Genomic DNA, 26,573 nt, shown 5'->3' on the forward strand with positions numbered 1-26,573 from the left:
TTAAGTTAACTCTCCAGCCCAACTTGAATCATCTCGATTAGACATCTAAGTTGAAAGTTATGCCAAAAATACTAATTGATGTACAGGCTAGAATCCTAATCCGAATTGGACTTGCATTTGGTGCAAATTTCCTTTGATTCCTTACTCTAATTGGACTTAAATTTAATTGGGTTGGCCTTCTTTAACTTCATCATGGCCCTTGTAAAAGTCTATTAGTTTTCTTCTTTACATAAATTCACTTATTTAATTTCATTCTCCTACAAAAGACAAATTCACGTAATAAAATTCAATTAAGCACAAAATTAATTATTCAGCATTATTCTAAAACCAAATATAAAATACATGAATTAGCTCAAAACAAGTATGATAATGTTTTCTAACAATAATATAAATATGTAAAATTAAGCTATTATCAATGCACATCCTCTCTCTCTCTCTACCATAATCAAATTAGAAATTAGATTTAAGCTTTTTTTCACCACATGCATAACCTTGCTCACGTTAACTTAAAATTCCTTTTTTTAATTAAATAAAAAATCATCTCTTTTTCTTAAATGTTTCTCCTAAAACATGATATTTATTTCTCTATATAAAATTAATATTAGTTTGGCTAGTGTTAATTTATTGAATTTTGTGTTAAATTTGTCTTTATTTGGGCAGGTTAATTGTTAATTTAGACTGTTTTGTGATTATATTATTAAGTGAATTTTTTTGGATAGGTTCGATTCTATTATTCTATGCTTTAAAATTTATTTTTATTCTTGTCATTTCATAATTTATTATTATATATTATGAAAAATCTATAAGAAAAAATGTGAAAAGAATAGAAAAATAAATTGACTCTCAAATAGGATCTCTTGATAAATCTATTATTGGAAATATAAAATATATAACAAGAAACTTAAATCAGATTGAAAAAGTAAATACTAACAAACCTAAATCCAACATTTTAATTAGTTATTAACAAAATTTTAAATTTAAAAAAAAAAATATTATTTAAAATTATATTAAATTTTTTTTTTATTATCAAACCGGCCTTGGTAGGGACCTGACCAATTACACAAGTATCATTGTCATCAATTAACTCCACATTTGTACGATGCCCCCCCTAGGACTCTACAATTGTCCCTTGGCAAAAGTATCATTGTCATCAATTAACTCTATTTTGTATGTATATGACATATACTTTGAATAATAAACTAGCTATATTATTATAATAATCAGTGAGTGCATCACTAAGAACTTTGAAGTTTCCGTGAAAGGACTAAAATATAGTATACGTCTACTTCAAAATGTGGAAAGAATGCTCAAACATGAAAAAGTCATAAATAATTATCCTCTTTTACAACATAAATAGACATAGAGATAGGCATGTTGTAACATCATAGAAAAAAATTAATTTAATAGAAGTGTGGAATGGTCTTATAAAATTTCGTTTTCACGTTATGTGTAACTCACGGAAAATCTATCTAGTAGAAGCGTGAAATGATTTTTATGAAATTTTGTTCTCACGGCATGGGAGACTCACAGAGACCGCATATATATGATAAAAAAAAAATTGATTTTTAAGACCGTCTTATTAGATAACCACTCATAACATCATCGACAATATTTTCCTCTCTATTTCTCTCTCAATCATGATGTGACACATACATGGATCATTTATGCTCACATGTATTGACCCCAAGTCAGAATCAAGAAACATAACATTCACCTTGAGCATCGGTCCCATTCAAGTGTGCGTTAAACGAAATGTTAGGTTAATTATCTTGATAAGTCTCATACTATTCCCACCGGCCTTCTTCTTTTTTGCTGAATATTCACACCGGCCTTCTACATATATCACATGCACTTGTTTATCTATATTGACTGACCATAGGTAAATTTGGAGAAAGATAGATGATAATACATTGATATTTGTCTCATTTTTAATGCGTGTGTTTAACCAAAAGTTAGGTTCTAGTCTTCTAGACTTCTAGTTATCTTTGAGGTCCTCACAAAAACCATTTTGTAATGAACAGAGAAATTGGCCTTCCAGAATCCAAATCAAGGAGGGGCATACATGATACGTGAAGCACAAGTAGAACAAATAAGGACAAGTTGTCTAATTAAGAGAGAAATTAAGGACACAAATATAAGTCACTTGATGTCTAAATAATTAGTAGTTCTTACATCTTGAAAAAACCAGTTATGAACTTATGATGAGTATTCCAAAGCATATAATCTAACTATTACATATGTTTGTACACAATTTTGTAACTAATCTTTATTAACAAATTTGTTCGTATTAGGGGTGTGCATTCAACCCATTAAAGAGAAGAACCCAATCTAACATCTCATGTTGGTTTTCTTAAGAGTTGATAGGTTGGATTGGATTCGGAATTTTTTATTTTGGATTGACAAAATTTTCAATCAAAGTAACCCAACCCATGCTATTAATGGTTTAGAAAATATATCATCAATTTGTTAGTTTAATTTATTTTGGTATTTTAAAACTCAATTTTAACGAAATTGGAATATTATCCAAACTTGATGATTCAACTCGACCACTATGAATTGAGTTGGGTTGGTTTTTAGAGTTACTATTAATCTAGAGTTGGATTAAAAAAAAAAAAATATATATATATATATATATATTCAACCTAAAAAAATTGGGTTGGATTAGAAAATATTCCAAATTTAAGCTGACTTGACCCAAGGATTTGCCTAATTTATTCCCCCTATTCCATGAGGGATGACTTAGTAGAAATTTTTTTATTAATTATTAAATTAAAAGTGGTGGAAATGTGGAATTTTTTCCTGTCACGTGTTTGAGCAAACGTTAGGTTCTAGTCTTCTTAACTTCTAGTTATCTTTGGGGTCCTCACAAGCCATTTTGTAAAGAGCATTGAAATTGGCTTTTCAAATCAAGGAGGTGCATGTATACAAGAAGCAAAAGTAGGACAAATAAGGACAAGTTGCCTAATTAAGAGAGCAAGGGAGGCCAATCTCATCACGGTCTCACCAAGTCAATTGATAAGTCTTCTAACTTACCCAGAGAATGATCAGGGTATAGAATAAATAATAATCTTTTATTTGGAAATTTGGATACCTTATTCAATTTAATTTTATGTTATACTAAAAATAATTTTTTCTGAAAATTTATTATACCAAGAAGTAATGTTTGGTATAATGTTAAAAAAAAGGGTTATTCTCTAAAGCCGTTTTTTTTTGTTTTGTAAAATTAGTTGGACAATGTATGCAGGTTGATGTTATATTATTTTTATACAATTCATAAAATATTATGAATTGCAATTATATTATAACCAAACACAATTTCAATGTAGAGATTAAAAAATCCTTACATATCTAAATAATTAGTAGTTCTTATGTCTTTAAAAAAAGTCAGTTATGATGATAATTCCAAAGTATATAATCTATTTTTTCATATGTTCATATTAGGGGTGTGCATTCAAGTTCCCTTTTTTTTTCTTTTTTCTTTTTTTTTCTTTTTTTTTTTAAGTTTGGATTGCCCGTTGGGTTTGAATTGACAAAATTTTCAGTCAAAGTAACCCAACCCAACTCATGCTATTAATGGTTTAGAAAATATATATTTCTTAAATTTGTTAGTTTGATTTATTTTGGTATTCTAAAACTTAATTTTGATAAAATTAGAATATTATGTTTGATTATCTAAATTGTAATAATTAATTGTATAATGGCTTAAATATTTGAATTATACCCGAATTTTTATTAAGCATGATAAAATAATCCCAACGTGATGATCCAACTCGAACTCTATGAGTTGAGTTGAGTTGAGTTGATTTTTGGAGTTACTATTAATTGGGTTGGGTTGAAAAATTTTCAACCTAAAAAGGCTGGCTTGGATTAGAAAATATTCCAAAGCGGTGGGATTGTTGATTGTTGCCTGTCATAATAGAAAGGCACCAGAGGTACTCAATATGACCCTAAGAAGTAAGAACTAAAATGTTTACCTAAGGTTTTTGAGCCCAAAACTACATATTCTTTAATTATTGATTTAGAAGGTAATGATCAAATGAGTACTGTTATCTAGTAGTACTATAAAAAAGACATGATCATATTCACTAAATCCATTTAGAGCTGCAAATCTAGCTAAATTTTAATCACGCCCTCTTGGTCTTGGATCTGCTATACCTACCAATATTGAATGGAGACGTCATTGGCTGAGTTGACTCAATAACTTTCGTAGTTAACTTCAATGATGAGAGTCCTATGCCTAGTAATATGCATTTTATAAAAAATGGAGAGGATGATAACCTTGAATGAATAATATTATGGTCACTACAAATGTGTAAAATTTTAAAAGATATATATAATTAAAAAGGTATTCTTAACAAGTGCACTTAGAGAATTTGTTAATGGACAATTTTAGGTTTTTTTTTTTTTTTGGTTGAGATAGTTTCAATATGATGCAAACCCTTTCCCTTCTAGACCTCAAGTACTTTGTGCATGGAAATGTGTTAATTCAAATATAAGGTCCTTAACATTTTGGAAAAGTTTTAATACTACTTTCATAGGTTATATAAAAAGTTTGTTTATTTTTTTTCTTTTTTCATAACAAAAATTCTAGATATATTTTCTAAACCAATGCTTTCAAGGCATCTGTTAACTTTTTCCTAATTTAAAAGTAATCAAAATAAATTATTGATGTATCATGGATCACGTTTATTATCTTGTTAGTTTGTAAGTCTTTTATAATAAAATTGATAATAGTTTTAGTTTTTTTTTTTTTATGAATATTAATAGTGTCTTCAATGCCATGTCAAAAGCTTTTTATATTTTGATGTTTTTAGGAGAGATATAAAGAGTTCTAATCCTGCAAGGCTCCAACTAAAGAATTATTCACACAAAAAATAAAAAATAAAAATCAATGCCATGATTACATGCATTGCTTTGAGAGAGAGAGAGAGAGAGAGATTAATTTTATCAGGTGAGCTGCACCCTGTAAGCCAACAAAACATTAAAACTTTGGAGTAGAAACCTGCAACATACTTCATTTAAGGTGGAGAATGAGCCACCTAATGGTGATGATATAGTTATTAGAAAAAAAAGAGTATTGACTATTGAGTATTCTTTCTTTGTAAAGTGAATTTGGAATTTTATATTAAAAGGGATTCTCATCTATTCTTATATATTTCTTGAAATTAGTACTAAAAAAGAGGCATGATTAGTAAAATGATAGTAGTAAAAAACTGAACCCAATAGAATATATAAACAACATCTAGTAATTTAAAAAATAGCTGCATATCTGTCCCTCTGTGTTGCTTCCTTTGGACTCTTGGCATGCCTTCCAAAACTATAATGTTGGTATTGTTTACTCTGAACCAAAAGCTCTCATGCTACTCCTGTCTCTAAAAGCATTTACTCAAGTAGGACAAATATCCCAATAAACTAGTGGTAACACCAGCACTCTTTTTTATGCCTTTTGTTTCTCTTCCCTACAATCATGGTTACTATCTAATATTTTATTTTATTTTAAAAAAATTATAATAATACATTTTGCACGAATATTAAAAGGGCATGCCAAATGCAACCATAGTATAACGTTTTTTTTTTTTTTTTTTTTTTTGGCTTAATAAAAAAGTACTTGAAAGTACTCGCATGACTTTTAAGAGTAAATTTAGGCCAAAGAGAAGGATGCAGGTTAGTCACATCTGCTTCATGAGACATTTTCCAGTTGAGTGTACTATCCTTCAAGTTCATAAACTCTCTTTTTTTCTTTAATGTTTTGGGAGAGTAAAATAGGGATGCTGCATATATATATATATATATATATATATATTAGCAAGACTGCATCATCAGCAAATGCAAATTCCAAACTTCATCATATCTTCAGGTGCTTTGATGGAGACCAACTCAATGGTACACCCATTTCATTAAGAGTTTTGTAACTCAACTAACACTTCTTGGTTAGAAATTAAGAGTTTTGTAACTCAACTAACTCTTCTTGGTATTTCTAACGAAGATGTCTAGAAATCAAATCCCACTTCCCTATTGTAATTGATTTTGAAAAGAAAAAAAATTTTCCAACTTCAAAGGGAAATTGTCCTTTCTATTTGCTTCAAAATGGAGAGTTTCTTTCATAATGAAAACCTAATTTTCATAAATTTAGAAGTGTAAATAAGTTCATGTCATTTAATTTCCATCCCATTGAACAAAGAATGATAACTACTTTAAAATGATGTGGTGTCAATCATAATAATTTTTGGATCCGTGAAACACCAAATCTTCCCAATGAAGTAGTTAAGATCTTGGCCCAATAGAACTCAGTTGCAAGTGGTCTCTAAAACTTAAATAATGCCACTGCAGTCCTCCATGCCAAAGAATTTTCACTCCAAGACAAAAGGACAATGTTCCTCAGTCACTGGAACTAGAAAACTTTATCCGGAAGTTCTGGATAAATAGCATAGATTTCCTGCCTTTTTTTTACCTCCCTTTTCTTGGTAAATGTTAAAAGTTTTGAACTGATATTACTTACACTGGCCTAGCTTATGTTCCCTAGTTGCTTTCAATGGGTAGTTTCAGGGATTACTTTTTCAGTACTTGCTATAGCTAGGTATCTGATGGTCATCACATGGTTAAGGCTGTCTGTTAAATAGGATCTGCAACATACAAGTGCATCTTTAAATTGGTCACTATAATGACAATGCTATGCCTTTAATCACAATGTGATGGAATGGTTCCAATGAACAGGAGTACCTAAAAGCTATGTCAAACTGTTACAAACCCAGCTAAAAATCCTGCTTCCAAGCTTTTGAGAATCCGAAAAAATTTGCTCCTGAGTAGATCAAATCACTTTTAAGTAATCAAGTTTGGAATCAACAATCAAATCACTTTCATAAACTACATCATAACTAGCATATTCCATCCAAATGACGGACAGCAATTACCAAATTTCAGTACCTCGCTCATCATGACAATGCCATTTTGCATATTGATGGTGTGGCAATGATTTTGATGATAATCCTTTCTAGTTTTTATTACAAAATCTGATGTGCTGGAATTTCAACAGGGAAACTACAAGATGCATATGCCCCTCTTCTTAATTCTCTGGAGCCAACTTATAGCATATCATATTACTGAAGCATAAAATTTTTACTGTTTTACAACTATGTAGGCATAAAATATTTCAAGAAAAAACCTTTACCTATTTATATATGTATTTACATATCCATCAAAAGGATGAAATTTCTGGATGTTAGGTAGAAGCCTCGGCAATGCCCTCACAAACATCTCCTCTGCAAATTGGGCATACACTACAGCAACAGCATATGAACAGAAGGGACAACGTTATATTAGAAAATAATTGAACTTAATTTATAAAGTGGACTCCAGTAAAATGATAAAATAAAAGCATGAAAGCATTGAAGATACCCGTGAATTTCTTTGAGCCATTTATCAATGCATGGCATATGATATTCATGACAACATGGGAGAACTCTTATTGTTTCCCCTTCCTCGTACTCAGCCAGGCAAATGTAGCACCTGTTATTGATGACAACATATATAAGGACCTTGAATAAGCTCTGAAGATGAACAAAGATTATGCAATTTTCACTGTAAACTGTTAAAGAAATAGTGGGAATCATTCAAATGTATACTTCAAGAATAACCACAAGTAGAGGAACAGCAACATGTTCCAAACTTCCAAAGAAAAATTGTACATGTAGTCAATCTATAACTATTGGATCACTCAACTTTGGAAAATGCATAGATATCCGTTAACAATGCACATAATAAATTATCTATGTGAAGCTAATTTCAGTTAACTATATTCTAAAATTCATGTACAATTAGGCTCTTTAAGATCTAAGCTTGTTTGGTTTCAGAGAAAAAATAAGAAAAAAGAAACTACTGAATTTCCCTCATATACCCTCATGTAAGCAACACTTTCATATAAACAAACCAAACCTTATATGATGCATACTTCCTTTCTTTTTCTTTTTCTTTTTCCACATGTTTTTTTTTTTTGGCCAAATAGACATATACCAAATAAACTTACTGGGCTCCATTTTCAGTTGCCTCGGCCTTCTTGTGATTCTTGAGAGGAAATGAGTCTACAACATCCACTGGAGCTGGCAGTGAAAGCACAGACGGCGAATCAGACACCGGGTGGTGATGGATTTCATCCAAGACCTGCATTTTGGAAATTATGATAATACTAAAGTGTTTAAATAAAAGTATGAACTAAAAAAGATAGGGAGAGAGAGAGAGAGCCTGCCCAGCCATCCTCTTATAATTCAGTTTTTTGCAAATTGCATGTGACAGTTCTACAATTCTATATAAGCAAAGTATGACAGCGCACTAAATAGTAATCATTTTATTAGACTAATGTTCACCTCCCTCCTCCTCTTGCCAGTCATGTAAACTAAGAATTCTGGGCATTAGATAGTCTAACCCCCTTCACATTATTACCAAATGCCTATGCTCTCTTAGATTTTGTTTTACACATGGTTAAGTCACGATCATGGGAGGAGGAGGGGATAACGGGAACTGACTTAAAAAACTATTATTCAGTGAAATTGAAATTTTAAGGTTTATTTCATGGCTTAGTTAACATGCTTTCCTTAGTTTTCAGGGGAACTCATGTACATTGCTATTCTCTCACTTGATTCTGTTAAGTTTTCTTTTTTCTTTTTAAAGCTAAAATAAACTTTTCATCCCAACTTGGTCCATGTTCAAAATCCATCCATCAATTTTTTATTTTTTTTTAAAGCATATTTCAAACCTTTTTTTTTTTTTTTAGGGGCAGACTATTCCACTCTTCAACAACTTCCTGGGAAAATAAAAGATACAAGTCCCCAATTACACATGTTTATGGACGTACATGCAAGGAGACAGCCCAACCAGTGATCTTAAGGATGGAGCCTGCTAACAGAATATAAGCCAGATAAAATAAAACAATATCTGACTTGGGAAATCTACCTCAAATAGTGCATCAGCAAGCATGAGTATTTGAAAGATGCTTGCATGAATACTGGGCTCTTCAGCTGAAAAGAATGTCCCACAAGTGCATCTACCATTAGGGTGGAGTCCTGATGCACAGAAAGACATATGCCTGTCTTCATCATCCAGATCACTATGAACTCTTTCTGAACTCTGCAAGAATAGAAAAATGCACATGAATGAAGGACAAAAATAAAGCAGACTGCAAGTGAAAGCAGAAAAAATTCATACACCGAACTGAAGACGAAAAACGGGGGATATAAAAGCAGGGGAAAAGGAAATATTTATGCAAAAACAAAGACATCACGCACTCATTGCATCACTCTTCCAAAAGAACTGGAAAATAACTTCATATAAAATAGATCTTTGTTCCAATTTGTTACAATTGACATGGTACAAGGGGACAAAACCAAAACAATGCAATGCAAAAATTAAAGAACAGAAAAATAAAGGATAGGAAACCTAAAAGTCAACACCCATTATTGCTTGGAGACAGCACCAAGCATGAGAGAAAACCTCTAGAAGTCAACATCTAGGGTTGGCTGGAGTCAGCACCAATAGGAGTCAACATTTTGTGGGAAATTCTATTAATCAATCAAACTGTGATATGTGATCAGTCTCCATAGGAGTACAATACATTACTAGGATTAAACCTAATTCTAATTGACAGAGGAAACCCTAATTCTAGTTGATTTGGAAGTTCCCAAACATTGAATTACAAAACATAAATTTGACTCTAAATAAGACTGAATTATTATTATTATTTTTTGAAGACTAAATTAAAATAAATATTTAGCTTTGCTTACCAAAACGATGCAATCATGCAACTTAAAAATTAAAGACTAGAAAATAAAGGATAGGAAACCTAGGAGTTACCACATAGGCTTGGTTTGAGTCAACAACAAGCAAGACAGAAAACTCTAGGAGTAAGGACCTAGGGTTGGTTGGAGTCAGCATCAAACCATTGGAAATCCAAGAGAAATTTTATTAACCAATCAACTTGCAATTTGTTTCCATAGGAGTATAATACTGTGGTTATATAGATTACTAAGACTAATCCTAATTCTAATTGACATAGGAAACACTAATTCTCATTGATAATTTAGGAGATCCTATTATTGAATTACAAAAATAGCATTGACTCTGATAAATTAATGCCTAAAATAAAATGCAAATTAATCCAATTAAATAAGACTAAATCAAAATATATATTTCTTTGCGCTTCCCCATCATGCTTACTACAAACAATTTGCTTACAAGCAAACCTTAGGAAGAAAGTAACATAAGAGCATGGGAAACGCACTTTTGCAAAGGAAACAAAAGAAGATCACCATCAATTTAACACCATGCAGTATTATAGAGGCTAGACCTACTAGGCTACTAATCCTTTAAATAATATAAAGCACTAGACAAATTCCTCACATTTACTTTTTTTTTGATAAGTAACGTAAGAATATTATTAATAATAGAAAAAGTGCCAAACCGAGTACATTGGGGATGTACTATGGGGGCACAAATCAAATTTCCTCACATTTACATAAGACGACATATTGAATAATGTAATAATTCCAGAACTGCAGCTTTAAAGCCAGCCCTGAATTAAATAATAAACGAAAAAAGGTTGGACCAGATTGACATCTAGTCAGAAACTTCATGTTACTCCATTAATAATGGGCTAGAATGAAAAGGTAGAATTCATGCTAGCAACCCCATATGGTGGTTGCAGTAATGTTGAGAGTAAAGAAAATGTAAACTTCACTACATAAATGAGTCATTCACAATGCTAAAATAATATATTACAAGTTCTAATTTTCTTGCATGGATTACAAGAGGAACAAATTAGGGTTGGAGCTTGCCCATGAACCCCATAAAGTGGCAAGATTTGGTTGGCAAACTCAAGGGGAATTTCTTACTCTAATTCTAACACATCCATTGAATTTTTTTCAAAAAGATATCCCTCTGCTGTCCAGTCCATTCCTACCACATCATGGGGTTGGACAGGAAGGCTCCAACCAACCTTGTCCTTTTAGGCGGAAGTGTGGAAGATATTCCCCCCCAAAAAAAAAAAAAAAATCAACAAAAAATTCTGCAAGTTGCGATTATAATTTTCATCATGGACATGTATTCAGAAGTTAGTAACAAAATCATATCTAAACACACCCCCCCCACAAAAAATACACTTCCATCAACTTCTATCAAGCAAACTTCAATCAAATTGCCCCGCCTAGAGGAATTGGTTTTCTAAAAACTAAAAATAGAATCACACTAGAAAACTTTCCTTTAGTTCAAAAGTTTGCGATGCCTAATCATTTAAGCCAATTCACCCTTATCCAAAAATTAAATAAATGTCTGACCCAATGGGTCATACTTTGCAAAAAAAAATGGATCTTTTCAGAAGGTATTTATACTTTAAGAGCAAATACAAATAAGAGTTTTTTTTTTTTTTTAAATTGAGATCCTTTTGACATGACTTTTTGAAAATTCCCAAAATAATGCATCACATGATAAGAAAAAGGGCATAAAGTATTACCTCATATCTTGACCACCGTCGTCTTTCACGTCTATGATGACCACCATAGCGAGGGTGTCTAGAATCATGACCAACCCCGTCATAATGGAGATCACTGAAATCAAGGAGCCATCTGTCATGAGATCTAAGACCATCAGCATGACTGGTTGCGAAAACAATTGTTGGGGAATCACTATGCTGTCTAAAACTGCGTCTTGAAAAAGTATCCCAAAACATTCCTCTACTACTTCTTGCCTCACGGTTACTTACATCTGAAATGCCTCTAAACAAAGTGTCAGAGGAGATACTCACCATATCAACATGAAGCCGACTTCTATTTCTCGAATCTTGTTCTGTAGCAGAAACAATGGATCCTAGACCTGAAGACGTGACCCTTTCAGCAGAATCATCTTGAAGCAATTGACAATTTTCTGGAGAATCAGGAACAACAGAAGCAGATCCAGAATCAGAATCAGAAGAATGGAGGCCCTTAGCTGCATCCGGAATAGATTCCTCAACTAAACATAAATTTGCGGGCTCCTGAACCACACTGCTTGAAGGTCTATCCTCTGACTCTAGAGATGATTGTTCTTTAAAGGTAATACCAGATGTTTCACTGCTCTCCCTATGAAATTCCACAGGAGTACCCTGAGCACTTGCCTGATGAGGCAGTAATCCGTCATTCTCAGAAAGGCATTTCCCACTGCTACATGTTTCAAGATTTATCAGACCAAATTCAGCAGAACTTTTAACAACAGTACCACGAATGACTTCAGATGAGGCTCCACTATCAGGGCTGGAGCTACTGAACCCAGTTTCTGAAGTACAATTTGAGGATGGCTGCTCCATGGGCTTTAGGGATACACTATTAAGGGGAGGCTTCTTTTCTAGGGGTCTTGCTGTTGATTTAGTGAGATGATTTTCCACCTATAGTTAAAGAATTTACGAATTTAACATCACTGTTAAAACTGACATTGTGATGGTTCAATTTAACTTATAAAATGACAAAGTTCTGTGATAACAAAAATGACATGAACAAAACCACCAGCTACTAAGATAGATCTTCCCAATTCATCATACAACAAATAGAAATACTAACAATTTTTTATTGGTAAGTTACGCACACATGCCTAGTGAGTTTTGAACCCAAAACCTTACCTCCACCTTTCTCTTACAAGAGGAGGAGGCGCCATTTGAGCTGGAGTATTCTTATACTTCAATTATAAATAAGTCACACTTTTTTCTTCTTTTTAAGGTAAGAACATGTTTTATCAACACATTACCATAGAGAATAACTGTAGCAAATTTTGTTCAACTTCATATTCAAAATGGAATAATGAGTCATTATACAAATACCATTAGCAAGTAATAACACTGTTGGTGACATTAACCTTACAGCCACAGTTCATAACAATAGGATGGCAACCATCAAACTAAATCTTAACATCAGATTTAGTAAGGTTTGAATTTCTCTCTCTCTTTATTGGGTCGGATTTAGTCTTATTTTTAGAACTACATTGATTAAAAGCTTCTACGTATCCTCCACAAATTTGTTCCCTAGTTTTCATAGAAAATTAGCAAATATTTAACAGACCCACAAATTAATAATGATAAAATCAGCACTAAGGTGCAATAGATGCTCTGGAATTTCAATCCTAAATTCAGAATAAGTAAAAACTAAGAGACTGGATGATACAAAGCAATTTGTTAATTTCATACTTTTCATTGATTGGTATAGTATATACAAAACCCCCCTCGGCTCGACCAAGAATAATTTCAACTATTCAGCTTATAAGAGGATGAGGCTTTCATTTTTCTGAACCCAACAACCACATGCAAAACACATGATTCAACACTTTGGTTTATAATTCTTTCCTTATTATCTCGGAACCAAAACAAAGGGTAATGAAAGGCTTACAAAATAAAATTAAAACAATATCATCCAGTTAACAAAAATAAAGACCTTTACTACCAATTAATTAAAAAAAGTACAAAAGGGGTATATATAATAGAATTCTTAAAGCTATTTTCATGTGAATTTAACAACAAATGAAGGAGTTTTGAGTTTTGAGGATTTTGCCCCAATTAAAACCTTTACTTGCCATGTTATGTATTTGACATAACAGCTTACACCTAATTATTTCTAAATCCACAAATTATTAAGCCTATTAAGCTTTAAAAAAAGCTGACCCAAGTCATAAAAATGAAATCTTTATCTTTACCCTTTCATAATTCATTCTAAATCCTTTAGTTCAAACACTTGCATAGATGTAGATGAAATTCAAAAGTGAGAATTGAAACTATGAGAGGTTTAGAGTAGTACCTGAAAGGGAGTGTGAGTGTGAGAACCAGAGGAAGCACCACAGATGAGAAAGGAAAGCTTAGACCTTTTTGACATTGCTGTGCCTGAGCGGCTCAGCTGTGACCTTGACCCAGATGGGTGTGACCCCATGCAACTGTTGCCTGAACCCATGTTTGAGTTTTCACACTACTGCTTTTGCTTTTGGTTTTGCTTTTACTTTACCCCAACAACAAGAAGAACCAGACACAGAACACAGAGAAATGAAATAAATTTTTTGGTCATGCAAAGAAGGAAAGAACAAGGAAGATAGAGTCAACCCACTAATCTAATCCAACCAGAATGGTTGTGTATCGGCATCAGCATCTGTATCAGGTGGACCCCCAGATTGTAGAAAGTTGAAACACTAAGCTAGACTAGACTCTTTTGGTCTTTGTCTTCTTCTTTTTTTTTTTTCTTTTCTTTTCTGAAATTCAAATTACAACCTTAAAAGTTAGCAAATATATATATATATATATATACACATATTTGGTCTCCAAAATTTAATATTTTAATTTATAAATTTTAATATTCATTTTTCACATAAGTGTATTATTAGATTTAACAACAATTTTATAAATAAACATGGATAGATTAGCTAAAGTTATATAAATTTTAAATGTTAAAGACTAAAATAACAAAAAGAAATAGACTTTAAAGATGTAAATGACTTGTTGTATCTTTCAAAAACCAAAAAAAAAAAAAAAAAAAGACAAGACAAGACCAAAATGACAATTCATCCCAACTTTGGGTCATTCAAATACTTTTTATTTTTTATTTTTTTTCTAGCACCTTTAATTATTTCAATAAGTTTAGATAAAACTGATCAATCGAGGGCCACAATATTGCAAAGGGTGATTTCATTTAGATTTTTTTCAAAGCTAGATGATTGGTTTTATTGTAGACTTTTGTGGAACAGCACAAAAAGTGTTTAAATTTTGAGAAGACCATTTTTGTTTTATTTTTCTTAACCATACAATTTATGAAGAAATAGAATAGAAGAAAATTTTAAAAATAAACGTGTATAATGAATCAAGATGGAATGAGAAGAAAAAAAAAAAGATAGAATAAAATAGTGAAGAAATGTTTTTTTTTTTAAGAGAAAAATAGTGAAGAAATCTTAAATTGATTAATTTAGTACTCTAACGTAGAGTTCAATTTGGTTTTTCAGGAGTATTATTTTTTAATTTATCTAGTCAATTACTAATTATGTCAATTTAGTTTCTTAACTTTCAAAGTAAAACCAATTCATGAGTATTTATTCTTGAATTTTTTTTTTTCTATCTATTTAATTTTTTTTAAGTCAATAAAATATGAAGTATACATTGAAATGTTATTATGAAAAATATAGAAAGAAAACTATAAATAATTTTGCTAAATTTAAAATAGATGGCTCAAAGAGAACATTGATTTAATTCACATTTTTTCGATTCCAAAGGAAACCAGCAAAACCCAGAAAATTGAAATAAATTCCCAAGTCAGAGACTAATAATTGATTGAGAGAAAATATTTTGGTTTCTCTTCAAAGTAAAGTAAATTTCAGGGAAAGCCACAAGTGGGACTGAATACTTCACAGCTTTTTGCCTCATAATCATCACTGTCAGTGCCAAATTTATTGGTGGTGCAGGTGCCCCCGATGCTAAAAATAAAAAATAGAAAGATATAAACTTGCGCATTTTGTTTGGCATACACAAAAAGAAGTATGCTAGATTATGAATTTACAACTTAATTGGCAGGGGCTGGCTTAGTAGTTATTAAGATTTCGTGATATTCATGAGTGATATTCATGAGATCTGGATTCGAAATCAAAGGCCTAATAATAGATCTTTACTACAACCCAGCCAAAATGGGTTTACTCAAAACAGTGCATTACTCCCCAATTTTTTTTTTCTCAATTAGCACTGTTCAAACCTCCATTCACACTATTTATATAGACTAATAGATATGGGGGGGCACCTTGTTAATCAAGGTAATCCACTAATTATAAAAATATATGTAATATTTTTTTTTTCTCCTTGATAAGTAAACAAGAAAACATATCTTTGCCTTTAAGAATACCCAAACAGAAAGTTTCTTGAAAATTACGATAAAATAGAAAACAAATCCTGAAGTCTTGCATCCATCAAAAGGGTTAAGAACAAAAACCAAAAAAGAGCAAGCTACTACAAAATTTAATCCAAGCCAATATCTCCAGCCTTCTCTATAACAATCAATCACTTTCACATCCCTGTAAATGCCTTCTTCCCAGCACTAACAGAGCCAGCAGAGAGGACTTTCAACACATTGAACCTCACTGTTTTTGACAAAGGCCTGTAAAATAAATTAATCGTTTAAGATGTGTGTATATATATATATATTAAGTACAGTCATAGTGAAAAAGAAGTGAAATCGGTATTCTAAAGAGGGAAAGAAAATGATCAGGGAAAAAGAAAGATCAGACCCTGCAGTTTATAATACAAACCTGCATTGGCCAATAGTAACATAATCGCCTTCTTTCACACGGAAGCATGGGGAAATATGGGCTGGAATGTTTGAGTGCCTCTTCTCATATCTGAAAAACAATGTCAGAATGATGGATGAGAGAATTTACATACAGAAATTGAGAATGTAAAAAGGTGTCACAAACAACAAGTATTATATTCTTATTCATATACATGATATCACTAGCTATCACAGAACATATGAAGAAATGAAAAATTAAAAGATGAGAAACTGAAGCATTTAAGAAGTTGTGTTCTTGCCTCTGATATTTCTTGACAAAGTGAAGGTAGTCCCTTCGAACAATTATGGTCCTCACCATCTTGGCACTTTGGCAAGTTCCAGAAATAATACGACCTCTGATAGAAACGTTGCCAGTGAATGGGCACTTCTTGTCAATATATGTTCCTGCAAACAATGGAGGGCAACGTCATTCTTCAAATGTGATTTTGAAGAAAAAAATGATGATTCATTAATAACTATTTCAGTATTATAGAGGCATGTACCACTGGCAAAAGGAGACTTAAGGTGCCAAGTCCAGTCCTTTCATCGTCTAAGGCATGAGACACCGAACTCTATATACAATTATCATACATATAATGAACTCAAATCATATGTAACTAATGCATATTGGGCACAGTTTAAATTTTATATATTGTAGGAGGCTCTATTAGTTAATTCTAAGGACAGACTAAAAATAAAAAGAGAACAACTATTAAAGCTGAAAAATTATTTATTAAAATAAAAATATACTAAATTGGGGCTGAAAGAAAGTGAGGTGAGAGAGAAGAAAGATACATCCACATCCACTAACATGAATTACTTATAGAACTATCTGTTTTTGCAAAAGTACAAAACTTCCTTTTATTTGCTGAATTTCATTGAGGTTCTCAACTCAAACGTCTTAGAGCCTGTTTACGGTGCTTTGGCAATCGCCTAGGCTCTAAAGGCAAGGCACTCACTAAGGCACCTCACCTCACTCAAGCACCCAGCTTGCTTTTGATTATACTGCACACACGTGATTACACGCCAACAAGTTCAGCTCAAGTTAGAAATTTACAACTCATGATTGAAGTACAGGATGAAGCCAACAAATATGTAACAATCTCGACTCAGGTTGATATTGCAGAAAATGCCTAGACATTCTATAAGTTTATGCTAAGCTCATTAGTAGTTCTCTCAACTTGTACTGTGCTTAAATTGAGCAATAATTTGCTTATGATGCCATGCTTTCATTAGATTGGAACTTGGAAGTCTCAGGCTAGGCGCACCACATCATCAAGGAAGACTTATATATAGTGCACCAATTATAAGTAGAAGCTAATCAACTATTTAGCTTAGTGATACAAAACATGAAGAATGCCCAACAACCTCTAATCAGTCAGATCCTAGTCATTCAACATAAAGCAATGATATTAAACCAAATGCCAAGCATTGGAAATTTTCTACACGCAAGGCCAAGTCCGGAACCAATTAAATTTTACTTTAAATAAAAACATCAAGGACCTTTTTTTTAGAAAAAACGGCAGAAAAACATCATCAAGGACCATAGATATACCAACAAGTGTGGAACTTTTCGTTTAAACATAGGCAGATACCAGATATTATATAGCAAAATGCAACATTAGGAAAAGAAATCTTAATAACTTCAGTTATTTATTAATTCACAGCAGAAATTAGTGCCCAACAAAAAAAAAATTGCAAAACTAAATATGTCAAAACAAGCAAACCTTCAATTGCATCTCTGGGTGTCTTGTAATTCAACCCAATGTTCTTCCAGTAGCGATTGCCACCCTTTCCAGGCCTCTTGGCCTTCCCAGATTTCTTTGAGCTAAAAAAAGAACAAACACATTCCCAACATAATCAAAAAATCAGATCAAATAAACAAATAATTGCAACAAAAGAAAGCCCATTTAACAGTACCTTAGAAACACCTTGGGCTGCTTCAAAAATGCCTTTTCAGTCTGAAAAACCAGAGCAAAAAACCAAAACCCATTAATAAAAATCCAATCTTGAAGTCTGTAAAGAGCTCAAAATACAAACTTTGTAACAGTTTCTAACCCAATCAAACAGAACACAAAAAGTAACACAAACAAATTATATATATATAAAGAGAGAGAGAGAGAGACAGAGAGAGAGGATCTGAACCTGTTCAGCCATGGTTGAGGAGATTGGGAGAAGTAGGAGGTGGAGAAAGAGGAGGCAGAAAAAAAGTGTTATAAAACCCTAAACCTGAAGTGAAACACAGTGAAAAGCTTAACGGATTTAGGTGATTTATAAATGGGCTATTTATGGGCCATAATTTGGGATTTTTGTTATTATATTTATTGGGCCAAATTGGGTGACCCGATACACTATTTCGTGTATTGAATGTAATTTAGGAATTACTAGTATTTATATTTTATAGAATAAGTATTATTGTTACGTTAAGCTATCAACAAAATCAGAGTGGCGCAGCGGAAGCGTGGTGGGCCCATAACCCACAGGTCCCAGGATCGAAACCTGGCTCTGATATTTCCAGAGAAAAACTTCCTTGTGGCACCAAACACTTTTTTTTTTGGGAATGACAGTGGACCCAACTTGATATGGGCTTTAGCCTTTATTTTCTATAATTTTTTTTAGTGGACGCATCTGGATATGGGCTTCATGTTCTCTAATTTTTTTTCCCCCTAATTTATCTTTTTTAATGGTATTGAATGTTTAACCTCATACCAAGAACAAAAGTAAATTGTTCAAGTTCAAACCAAGCCTACATATAATATTTTAGTTTGAGCTAATCAAAAAGTCCAAAAAATTAAGCTTGGCTTGGCTCAACTTCTTTCATTAATTAAGTCAAGCGAGCTCAAGATCAAACATAAGTAAGGGTGTACAGAATATCTGCTTGACCCGCCAACTTGCTTGACCTGCAGCCGACTCGCCTGCCCCATGCAGATTATTAAGTTAGGTGGTTTGGGTTGGGCGGGTTAGACCCCCAAAATAGTGGATTGAGTTGGGTAACGAATTGAAACATTGCCAACCCACTACAACTAACCCACTCGCTTAATTATAAATAAATAGAAAAATATATATTAGTTCGAAATATTTAACTGTATATTTTCTTATTTAAATTTAATCAATTTTTACAGTTAATCAGTAAAAATTCCTTAAAGAAAATATAAAAAGTCAACATTGAAACCCTAAACTTACTTTAGCCGTATACTACATACACTCTGTATTTAGCCTTCACCTTCAGCCAACATTGAAACCTTTTTTTTTTTTTTTTTTTAATTCCTTCAATTCTTCACCTTCCGTTAGCTGCGTACTCTCCTAGACAACCACAGATGTAATTGTTTTTTTTGTCTTGTATTGCTTAATGTTTGTATCTATATTTTTTTGAGTATGTTGTTTGTCTTTTTGATTTGGGCCCCATACATTCTTGTGAATCTAGAAAATATTTTGTCTTTTGATCCATTATATATATTATAAAAAATGTTATGGTATTACATGTAAAGCCAGCTATACCTATAAACTCAAATCAATCCAATGAAGATGCAAACAAATACAAAATGACATGTAACATTAGATTGAAATCTAAAAGGTCATTTAGTTTCTAATAATAGAGCTAGTTTTGCTGTTGTGCACGTGTAATACTCATAGTGGTTCTTAAATTCTTATAGTTTGTAATACAGTTAGTTTAGGCACCAATGTTTGTTATCCTTCTATGTAAGTATATATATTTTGTAGTTTATCAAAAGAATAATGTCAACCCGCCCAATTTGCAAGTTGAAATTGCCAAAATTTGTAACAAATTTGCCGGATTTAGAATTCGGTGGCGAATTGAAATTTTCCCAACCTACTAGTGGCAGATTGGATAGAAATATTGGCCTTTACCCACTCAATCCGATCTGCACACACCCATAAACACAAGTACATTATCAAGCCAATTTTAGGCATATTATTAAAGCCATTTGGCTTCGATTTAATACAATATGAGCTTATTTTCCAAATCCATATGAATCTTACTACCAAGTTCTTGAAACGAGCTTAGGCTCGACTTCTCTTTCATCGAGCCATATTGCTCATGAGTATGTTCATGAACAATTGTTTTTGCTTCACCTGTAACAAACATGAGCAAATTTTTATCGAGTTAAGTTCAAATTGTTTATGTACAACTTGTTTCTTTTACAGCCCTATGATAAGAAATTTTGGAGCACCTAACTGACGAGGAGAGAACGCAGAAGGGGGTAAAATGGGTTCAACAAAAGAGTGACGTAATTTAGAGGTAACAACCCAAAAAACCCCCCACAGTATTAAGAGTTTATTACTACTGTGTCTACCGTTGGTTAAGCTTCCCCAACAGCCTTGCATTCGCCCTTCTCTCTTTGTCACCCAAAATTGGGGCTCCAACTCGCGCGACTCTTTACACCCAGAGAGAGAACCACTACAGCTCCCTAAGCTCTGATTTTATCATTTATGCCAAACACTAACGATCACAGACAATAAACCAGTAATCAATAAGGAGACGCACAAAAAACTGATAAGAGCTACAAAATTAAAAAAAAAAGGAGATGCACAATCAAGACCCCTTTTTTAAATATATAGATAAGATCCAAGATCTAATCAAGACAAAATTTATCTGGGCTGCATGAGCTTGGTGATCTCAACGACATTGTCAACAAAGATGTTGCTGACATTCGTGCTCTTGTGATCACAATCAAAATCCTTGAGGGTCTTGATGATGAGCATGGTGGTGGAGGGGACAAGCACGATGTTGCGCGGTGAACATGCCTCATCAAAGGCAGATATTAGGGTATCTTTCTGCATAATGATGCATTCAATGTGGTATTGCACGGCAACAAAAATCATTATGCATTCAATGAGGAAAATGCACTTTGCATGTCATATTTCATGCAACGCAAATGTAACTCAAAAACATTATAAATTAGGAGATCTAATGATCCATCTTAACTGCCAGATCCAAGAGTACATGATCCCCAATCCACAATATATGGAGATCAACATTAGAGGTACAAAAGGAAGCTTATCACCAAAAATTAAAGGATGCAAAAACTGGCTCCATATCTCAACCACCAAAAGGCCTACCAGATAACTCTTCTCAACCCCACCAATAACAAACCCTTCTTTCTTGTCAGCTCTACTGGAATTTCCCTTTAATTTTAATTGTTCATCTTTTTTCTTTATACGTGCAGCTGCTTTAGCTTCTTCACCCTTAGTGAATTGTGCAGAAAATGCTAACCACGTTATAATGGAGTGTAACAGCAGCAAAAGAACTTTTATTGGGTATTCTTGGGCTTCAAACAGAAGTGGGAACAATGAGTAGCAAGACACTGCAAAGCAAACATAAAAGCATTTACCCACATTAGTGTCCAAATTTGAAGGCAAGAAATAAGAATGCCAATAAATGGGGGAAAATTCTCAGTTAGGGCTCAGGGTAGCTCTATTATCTTAGTAAATTGTCAACGTTCTAATCTAATTCATTTAAAAAGCTTAATTGCTTATAAATTTGAATTATTTTAGAACTACCAAGTCTACTATACATAAAACTTGCATATTACTAAAAAAGAGTTCGAACTTTTCAGGATTTTGCTTTGGCTAATATACATTCAAAATACCACCTTATCAAAGAACTACACCACTACTTGTTCATGATTCCTGCTCAATCTAGGGTAATAGTTTTTAAGGACTAAATATATGAATGAAATTTCAGAGTTCATGTTTGAATAATTTAAGTAACGGATTCATGTTGGGTGCAAAAACAAGGAAAGTGCCTAGTAACAACGTAGGATTAGCTATGCAATATACAATGACTTCACATAGTAATCATGAGGGTAGAAAATGCCAAGGATAAAATAAATAGCAAGTAAGAAACTAAGCAGCAGAAAACATTTATCCTAGCAGAAACAGTAATGGAGTTGGTAATGGAGTCTATGGCCAAGGTCACTTTAAAAGAGTAAAACATAACTTATTAACCTTTTAATCTGCCCTAGAAGGCAATCTGGGGATAGGGAGATAAAAAAAAAAACAACAGAACTCATAATAATGATAGTTCTAACTACTCCAGTACACACAGGAAATCATGCTACGAGATTATGCTTGTTCAGAGAATTACTTAAACCCCAAGAGCAACAAAAACCAAACATCAACTAAAGACATTATCTAATTCAGAATAAGTAAAAAGTTAGGAGGAAGCAAACGCTGAAATAACACAGCAGCATTTAGCAAATCATAGACCATAACACATGCATTTTGAAGCATAATAACCTAAATAGAAGCCAAAAGTCCCACAAGTATCCCCTAGAAGTTCATAAAGAGATGGCACAAGGAGGAAGAACCATACCTATTGATAGCCAGAAATAATGCCTTGCATTTTCCAAACTTTGCACTGCCACGAAGGCAAGAGGAATGACAAAATGGAGTGATGCCTTCTCATGAACATGCCATCCAAATAAGAAACCACACGTGTAAGCATAGGTTACCCATCTAGTAATCATCCCTGGCTGGGGATTTCTCCAAGCCTTGATGAGACAAGGAGATAAGGCTAGCAGGACCATTGCGAAGGTTGCCAAGGGGGTGATCTGCCATTACATTCATTCAGACATAGAAATTAAGTCTCTCCAACATTTGGAAATGAATTTAGATAAATAGCAAAACCAAATATTTATCAATTAAATAACTCGTTCCTTCATGCTGTAAGTGAAAAATGTCTAATAACCACTCAATAATCTCTTATAACATAATCACCTCATGACAATTGAAGCTTAAGAAATAATTGATGAGCTCTCCCCCACCCCCCCTAAGCTAGGTTATATTATATCGTTCACAAACTACAATGAGTAACTCCTAACTGTGGAACTAAGGCAAATTTGTAAGAGACCAAATATCCAATGCTCACATATTCAACAATCTTTATCAGCTTTGGTAGATTTCTGGCTTTGGATTTCATCTAATAACTGTCCAAAATAAATGCATCTTAGTCAAGTTTGCCATATATAATTACCTGAGGTAGTATAGCAAAAGGCGAGGAATCTCCAACTAGCCCACCAGTAAATGAAGCTTCTGGTGTCTGAATGGCAAACCCCAGCTTTCTAAGAAAAAATGCTAGTCCTTTATCTAGAACAATATAAAACACCCAAAAATTTGGAGCCCAGTATGCATGGCAAAGTCCTCTACCAAAAGGGAACATACGGCGAAGGACTTGTTGTATCTGCAAGGTAAGAATTGAATCAATACATATTAAATATTAAGTGAGGAGTAATGGCTCCCAGTTGTTAGTTGTTAAGGAGGAATATGTATCCTCCTTACTTGTTTTTTATTAAATGACTAGATATGTCATGGTCATGATGAGTTCCACACGTAAGATTAAGATGCAGGTAAAACATGAGAAACTGATGCAAGTGACGGAAAGTAGAAGTGCAGCAAGCTCTCTTTTAGTGAGGACAAAAATGTAAAGTAGTGAGCTAGTGTGTTTCATCTTATAGTCCACTTTTATCTAGTCTTTAACTGTCCAAACTAATGAATACTTCAAATACAGCTCAGATTAACATAAATCACCGGTAATTCAAGGAAAAATAAGGGAGAAAAGAGGCATTCAGTCCTATAGAAAACCATTTCATATATAATTAAAAAAATTCACTTAAATACATAGGATGTGCATAATTAGAAGAAAGATTTGCATGTAAAATATATAATGATATGTTGCAAGTACTTACTTGTTAAAAACAAATGATATTTTGTAAGTACACATTATCACCATAAGAGCAATTAAACTAGTAGTAACTAGTTCACTGTAAGATTCTTGAACGCGAAAAAAGAAATCCATGATGAAACCAAACATAATCATTTTGAACAGTTTTCTGACTAGCATTTTGGTTCTTAAGTTGTGGAATTAGCCATCCCAAACCCAATCAAACATGCTGGACTTTTACAACGCATATATCAATGTGTATAACATATCAATGTGTGAGTATAATCACAATCAATGACTACTTAAACATGAAACAATGATTACTTATTAACCTAAAGCTTCATAATAAGAACTGTTATTTGTATATTTAATACATATTTTTTATAAGTAATAAGAATTTTATCGGGAAAAAAAAAGTGAAGCCTAAAAAAGATAAGCAAAGTTAGAAAATTATTACAGAGAAGTTTCAGCTAAGTGTTTTCCTAATTTGCCAAAAATATGACAATGAAACCAATATCTCAATTCAACCATAGAGATTAAAGATCAATGTTCTCTATTTTGACCAAAATATCTTTAAAATGTTTTTAAAAAAACCCCTAGAAAAGTGGAATATAATGTTCCTCAAATTCTTCATACATTCATGATAATGAATCTTGAACTTCTCCTTCTACCTTCAGGTTTTTAACAGTTTTTATGTGGATTAAGGATTCCATTACATGATTTTAGTAGTCTGTTTCTAAATTTGAACCCAGTATGATAGGACTTCAAAACGTAGTTAATGGCCTAACATACAACTTAACATTTAAGATTTACATAATCAGAGCAGTTTTTGACCTCCAATTGGTTGTTGTTCAAAAATCATAAGTTTACCTCTTTCCTAAAAATATTTCTTAATTGACAATTTCCATGCCAACTCCTTAATCTCACATTAACAAAAAGAACTTATTGTATCCATCCAAACAAACAACGGTTGCTACATTAACACAATACACCAAATAAACATGACATGCCTAGAAAACATTTTTGCAAAGTTTGACAAATAATAAACTCAAGTCTAAAGTCCAAAGTTTTGAGTATTTAGCTACAAGCAAATACAAAATGTATGTATTGGCCAATTCCGAAAGAATAACACTCAATCAATCTCAAGTCTAAAGTTTGATTAACTAGCTACAAGCATAGACTGACCAGGCATAAATTTATTTCTACAATGGCAAAGCACAACACAATGTAGTACAAAACACAATACAAAATGAGAATTCAAGTCAAAATTCAATTCACCTGCCCATGATAGACAAAAGGCCCATACGCCACCGCGAAAACCGCCACAACCACGGCCCCCAAAACCGAAAGACGCCGGAATCCCTTCACCAATCCACACCAACAATAATGCTTAAACAAATACACAAAATAAACCGGCGCAGCCACGGCAAACAAGTGCTTAAAGCACAACAGAACCGCAAAGAAAAACCCACCAGCCAAATCCTTTCCTTGCTCCAAAAACGAAAGCGAGATCAACAAAATCCCCAACAGAAACCCATTGTACTGGAAATGCAAATGGTCCACAATCACAAGCATTGGGGACCAAACAACCAATACCCAGATCAAAATTCGCTTCCCTGAATCCAAATCCTTGGTCAATCTATAAACCCCATATAAAAGACACGAATCAGAGAGGATCACAGTGATTCTTTGGAAGAAAATGACAGAGTTGGAGGTATAGTTGAGACCCTTTTGGAGGTCAACGATTTGGGGGTCAATGAGGAAAGCGAAAATGGAGAGGAAATGTTCGAAGTATGCGAAGAGAGGAGGATAGTCGAGGGTCCAAGGGCTGGTTTCGTCGAGGTACCATTGGGAGAGAGGGAGAGAGTGAGTGAGAGCAAGCCAGTTGCGGTGGACTTCGAAGTCAGTGCTGTGGTAGGAGGGGATGAGGAGGAGCTTTAAGCAGGTGGATATGGCGAAGAACCATAAGAGGTCTGACATTGATGGATTGGTGGCGGTGGGGTTTGGGTTTCAGACTTTCAGTTTGTCTGTTATTTCATTTTCATGTAGAAGAACTGAAGAAGAACTGAAAATTGAGAGAAATTATCCTTCATGGCTAATGCTTATTGGCTATATAGGGAAAGGAAGTGGAAAATCCAACAAGTCTTTAATTTTTTTTATTATTTTTTTATTTTATTTTATTATTATTTTTTTTTTTTGGCTATCTAGCAAAAGGGGTCTCTATTATGTAGTAACTCATCAACCCCACGTTACGTGATGACAAGTAATATAACGTGTACCATCGGAGTTAACTCATCGACTTCACATTACGTGATGACAGAAAATATAATGTGTACCATCGAAGTCTTGACAGGGGTTATCATGTGTACCACTAAGTGAAGCAATATGGATACTCCTCCCATCACGTCGAACCCTGATGACTGTTGTTGTCAGAGTTACCAAAATCGAGATCTTACATGGAATTGATGAGAGTGTTGAAGGATTGGTTCGAGAATTATAAGATCCTATTTTTTGATTAAAAAAAGTTCTAAGTTCTAGCACCTCAAAATTACATGATGTCTCATATAAACAACTCAGAACAAATAATAATACCTAAT

The 26,573-nt window shown here is 33.1% G+C and overlaps 3 protein-coding genes and 1 non-coding gene across 4 annotated transcripts; 1 reads left to right on the plus strand and 3 right to left on the minus strand.

Annotated features, from left to right (window-relative positions):
- Nucleotides 1–6,804: 6,804 nt before the first annotated feature.
- On the minus strand, nt 6,805–14,178 carry LOC115987126. The gene is made up of 6 exons (XM_031110597.1): nt 13,800–14,178; nt 11,498–12,403; nt 8,947–9,120; nt 8,024–8,157; nt 7,396–7,506; nt 6,805–7,277 (listed from the first exon to the last, which is right to left on the minus strand). The coding sequence occupies exons 1-6, from the start codon at nt 13,947–13,949 to the stop codon at nt 7,220–7,222; spliced, it is 1,533 nt and encodes a 510-aa protein (XP_030966457.1). The 5' UTR covers nt 13,950–14,178; the 3' UTR covers nt 6,805–7,219.
- Nucleotides 14,179–15,798: 1,620 nt separating this feature from the next.
- Nucleotides 15,799–18,550, minus strand: LOC115987895 (40S ribosomal protein S11-2). Its single transcript, XM_031111506.1, has 6 exons — nt 18,441–18,550; nt 18,216–18,256; nt 18,023–18,123; nt 16,556–16,700; nt 16,276–16,365; nt 15,799–16,124 (listed from the first exon to the last, which is right to left on the minus strand). The coding sequence occupies exons 1-6, from the start codon at nt 18,450–18,452 to the stop codon at nt 16,034–16,036; spliced, it is 480 nt and encodes a 159-aa protein (XP_030967366.1). The 5' UTR covers nt 18,453–18,550; the 3' UTR covers nt 15,799–16,033.
- Nucleotides 18,551–18,734: 184 nt separating this feature from the next.
- Nucleotides 18,735–18,806, plus strand: TRNAM-CAU. Its single transcript has one exon. It is a non-coding gene; the product is annotated as a tRNA-Met (tRNA).
- A 2,310-nt stretch (nt 18,807–21,116) lies between these two features.
- On the minus strand, nt 21,117–26,071 carry LOC115984362 (probable dolichyl pyrophosphate Glc1Man9GlcNAc2 alpha-1,3-glucosyltransferase). Its single transcript, XM_031107378.1, has 4 exons — nt 25,255–26,071; nt 23,290–23,496; nt 22,630–22,867; nt 21,117–21,619 (listed from the first exon to the last, which is right to left on the minus strand). The coding sequence occupies exons 1-4, from the start codon at nt 25,954–25,956 to the stop codon at nt 21,207–21,209; spliced, it is 1,560 nt and encodes a 519-aa protein (XP_030963238.1). The 5' UTR covers nt 25,957–26,071; the 3' UTR covers nt 21,117–21,206.
- Between the last annotated feature and the right edge of the window lie 502 nt (nt 26,072–26,573).

This window comes from Quercus lobata, chromosome 4, assembly GCF_001633185.2.
Source record: "Quercus lobata isolate SW786 chromosome 4, ValleyOak3.0 Primary Assembly, whole genome shotgun sequence".
Taxonomy (NCBI): Eukaryota; Viridiplantae; Streptophyta; class Magnoliopsida; order Fagales; family Fagaceae; genus Quercus; species Quercus lobata.

Coding starts and splice junctions, on each gene's coding strand:
- LOC115987895 (XM_031111506.1), bottom strand. Junction 18,124..18,215: donor CAGCCCAAGGTGTTTCTAAG/GTACTGTTAAAT, acceptor TTCTTTTTTTAG/CTCAAAGAAATCTGGGAAGG. Junction 16,125..16,275: donor GTTACTATTGGCCAATGCAG/GTTTGTATTATA, acceptor TTTATTTTACAG/GCCTTTGTCAAAAACAGTGA.
- LOC115984362 (XM_031107378.1), bottom strand. CDS start 25,956: ATGTCAGACCTCTTATGGTTCTTCGCCATATCCACCTGCTTAAAGCTC. Junction 22,868..23,289: donor CTTTTGCTATACTACCTCAG/GTAATTATATAT, acceptor ATGTAATGGCAG/ATCACCCCCTTGGCAACCTT. Junction 21,620..22,629: donor TTATTTCTGGCTATCAATAG/GTATGGTTCTTC, acceptor TTTGCTTTGCAG/TGTCTTGCTACTCATTGTTC.
- LOC115987126 (XM_031110597.1), bottom strand. CDS start 13,949: ATGGGTTCAGGCAACAGTTGCATGGGGTCACACCCATCTGGGTCAAGG. Junction 12,404..13,799: donor ACACTCACACTCCCTTTCAG/GTACTACTCTAA, acceptor CTTTAACTATAG/GTGGAAAATCATCTCACTAA. Junction 9,121..11,497: donor GACGGTGGTCAAGATATGAG/GTAATACTTTAT, acceptor CTATTCTTGCAG/AGTTCAGAAAGAGTTCATAG.